General features: G+C 40.2%; 1 protein-coding gene across 1 annotated transcript; it reads left to right on the top strand.

The window, feature by feature from the left end:
* The first annotated feature begins 1,623 nt into the window (after positions 1–1,623).
* On the top strand, positions 1,624–2,714 carry LOC116267109 (leucine-rich repeat extensin-like protein 3). Its single transcript, XM_031648683.2, has one exon. The coding sequence runs from the start codon at positions 1,669–1,671 to the stop codon at positions 2,281–2,283; it is 615 nt and encodes a 204-aa protein (XP_031504543.1). The 5' UTR covers positions 1,624–1,668; the 3' UTR covers positions 2,284–2,714.

Below are 2,714 nucleotides of genomic sequence, written 5' to 3'. Positions count from 1 at the left end.
TTATCCACCAACCAAATGGAAAGGAAAAGCAAAATGGCAATTGTATACCATTTTTCATACCACAAATTGTCATTGTATGCTATTATCATGAGGAGGGTCAAATTAAAGTTTTCAAATTTTAAAAGAAGCTGAAACATCATTTTCCAAAATTTTTATATAAGACAAATAAAATTTTCTAAAATTTACATATAATTTTTTTTAAGGTGATACCGAGACGGACCCCTCCTTAACATTGGGTTTTTTGGAACACATTTAAAGACCTGGCAGCATGTTCTTATTATGAAACACCCTTTTTAGGTCTGACATTCTTCACCTGGGATATGGAGAGATGATAATCTCAGATTTGCTTATCCTTGATGGAATATATGTATGCCCCCTCCTGCTATGCCCAAACAATATTAGTAAATAAAATTGGGGCAGTAACCTTGGGGTATGAAAAAATGTTAATCAAAATGTAGCTTGAGTATATGATATAACAGCAATTGCAATTGGATAAATATTTCAAAAATGTACCAAAATTTTTAAAAATACCAACTTCTCTAATACACCCCAATGTCACCAAAATATTCTCAAAATTAAGTTTTATGATCAAATTGGGCAATGTAACTTGATTCTTTGAAATCATTCCATACACCATCTACCCTTAAGCGTAGCCCTTTGAACGGACTGGAACTACAGAAAAAAGGCATTCAAAATTGTGATCAGAAGCACATATTTCACTATCATGCGTCCAGAAAAATCCACATTCTTGAGTTTTGCCTCTTGTCCTCAAGTCTGGCATCAATGTCACTTAATCCAACTGGCAAAGTTGTCCTGCAGTTGGTTGAAGGCCCCCAAGAAAAATCTCTTCATCTCGCTTGCTTGTATAATTGTATTTTTAAGTTTCCCTCACCTTCTTAAATGGTCACCAAAATCTCTAAAAAAACTTGCAATATAGAAAAAGTGGAGTTTTCAAAGTCACCACATGAAAGATTTTTCTTCTTATTTTTCATGTTCAGAGTAATACAGTATGGGATTGCATACTAGTGAACTACAAGGACAGCATATTATGATAAAGTACAAGTAGTATATATATATATTAGCTATCTAAAATTACCCAGTCATCTAATTAAGGTCATCCATCAGATGCAAATGAATACTTAAGAAAAAACATGAAAAAAAATGTAGAAACTAGTACTATATAATGAAAATGTCAATCATCTTTTTTTTTCTTGTTTTAATTTTAACCATCCATCATGTTGAATCGAACGGTCTTCATTAGATGACGGAGTGATTGTAGAAAATTAAAGCCACCGAATGCGATTATGCTAATAATAGGAAAACAAAGAGCGTTGTAGTAGAAAAGGCGCCTCTCAACAAACGTGTTTTTAAATGTGAACCGGAACAACTCAAGATTTAAAAAAAAAGCCAATAAGAATAAGAATAGCCTAACTTTTTTTTATGAATAGATCCAAAATTGAGACCACATTGGTGAGACTCGATAACTTTTTAGTTGTTTTCTTCTGATGTCCACCTAAAGAAGAATTGACACAAGGAAGTGACTCAGGAAATTTGATCTTTTTTTCTTTCAGATTGGTATAATACTGTTCACTCGAAGAAATGGATGCATATAAATATGTGAATTTTATGAATGGCGTGTCACCAAAAGATTTTTAGGGTTCCAGAGGCATGGCCTCTCTGCAGGCGATCTGGGTCGCCATGGTGCTCACCATGTTAGCAATGGGGGCAAATGGAAGCAGGCGATTGATAGAGCTCCAGCTTCCAATAATTGGGCTTCCTCCTCTGCCCATTTTTCCTCCTCCTGTTCCTGAGCCTCCGCCAGTGCCACCATCTCCCGGTTATGAACTTCCACCACTACCTCCGCCGCCACCAGTCTACGTTACACCACCACCTCCACCTCCACCTGTCTCTAAGCCCCCACCGCTGCCACCTCCTGTGTACAGCCCACCTCCGCCACCACCTGTGCACAAGTCCCCATCACCGCCGCCGCTGCCGGTCTACAGCCCGCCGCCACCGGTACCCAAATCCCCACCACCGCCGGTCCCCAAATCCCCACCACCGCCACTAGTTTATAGTCCACCACCACCACCAGTCCCCAAATCCCCACCACCGCCACTAGTTTATAGTCCACCACCACCACCACCGGTCCCCAAATCCCCACCACCACCACTAGTTTATAGTCCACCACCACCACCACCGGCCCCCAAATCCCCACCACCACCACCACCTATTCGATTTTTCACTTTTCCATCGCCACCGCCACCTCCGGCGAGACTCATGTAGCATCCTCATCCATCTGCCAACTAAAGTGGACAAGAGGCTTTTGCGCGCTGGCGTGGACGAAAGCATGACGGGCGTATCAACTGATGCCTGCTGTGCTCTCTCTATGCTTCTCTAATTGTACGTCGTCTTCTTGGGCGCATTTGATGTAGTAAAAAGTTGCTTGGACAATAAATGCAACTCTGAAGAAGAATTGAAAAAGCTCTCTCTCTCTCTCTTCTTGGTTCGCTTGATGTAATAAAAAGTTACTTGGACAACAAATGCAGCTCTACAGAAGAAGGGCTCTCTCTCTCTCTCTCTCTCTCTCTCTATTGTCATGCTTCTTCAAGATTCTTATTCCTTTTTGTTCATTTGAAAGTCATTTAAGAACAGCAATATATTGTAGTATGTCATAATGTGTCATAAAGATTGATAAGACGGCAACAAAAGTTGCT

The sequence above is a fragment of the Nymphaea colorata genome, chromosome 13 (assembly GCF_008831285.2).
Source record: "Nymphaea colorata isolate Beijing-Zhang1983 chromosome 13, ASM883128v2, whole genome shotgun sequence".
Classification (NCBI taxonomy): domain Eukaryota; kingdom Viridiplantae; phylum Streptophyta; class Magnoliopsida; order Nymphaeales; family Nymphaeaceae; genus Nymphaea; species Nymphaea colorata.
The sequence above is the reverse complement of the archived record's forward strand: the minus strand, read 5'-3'. Positions and strand labels throughout refer to the sequence as shown.

What these genes read in the sequence shown, in the direction of transcription:
- LOC116267109 (XM_031648683.2), top strand. Translation starts at nt 1,669, where the DNA reads ATGGCCTCTCTGCAGGCGATCTGGGTCGCCATGGTGCTCACCATGTTA.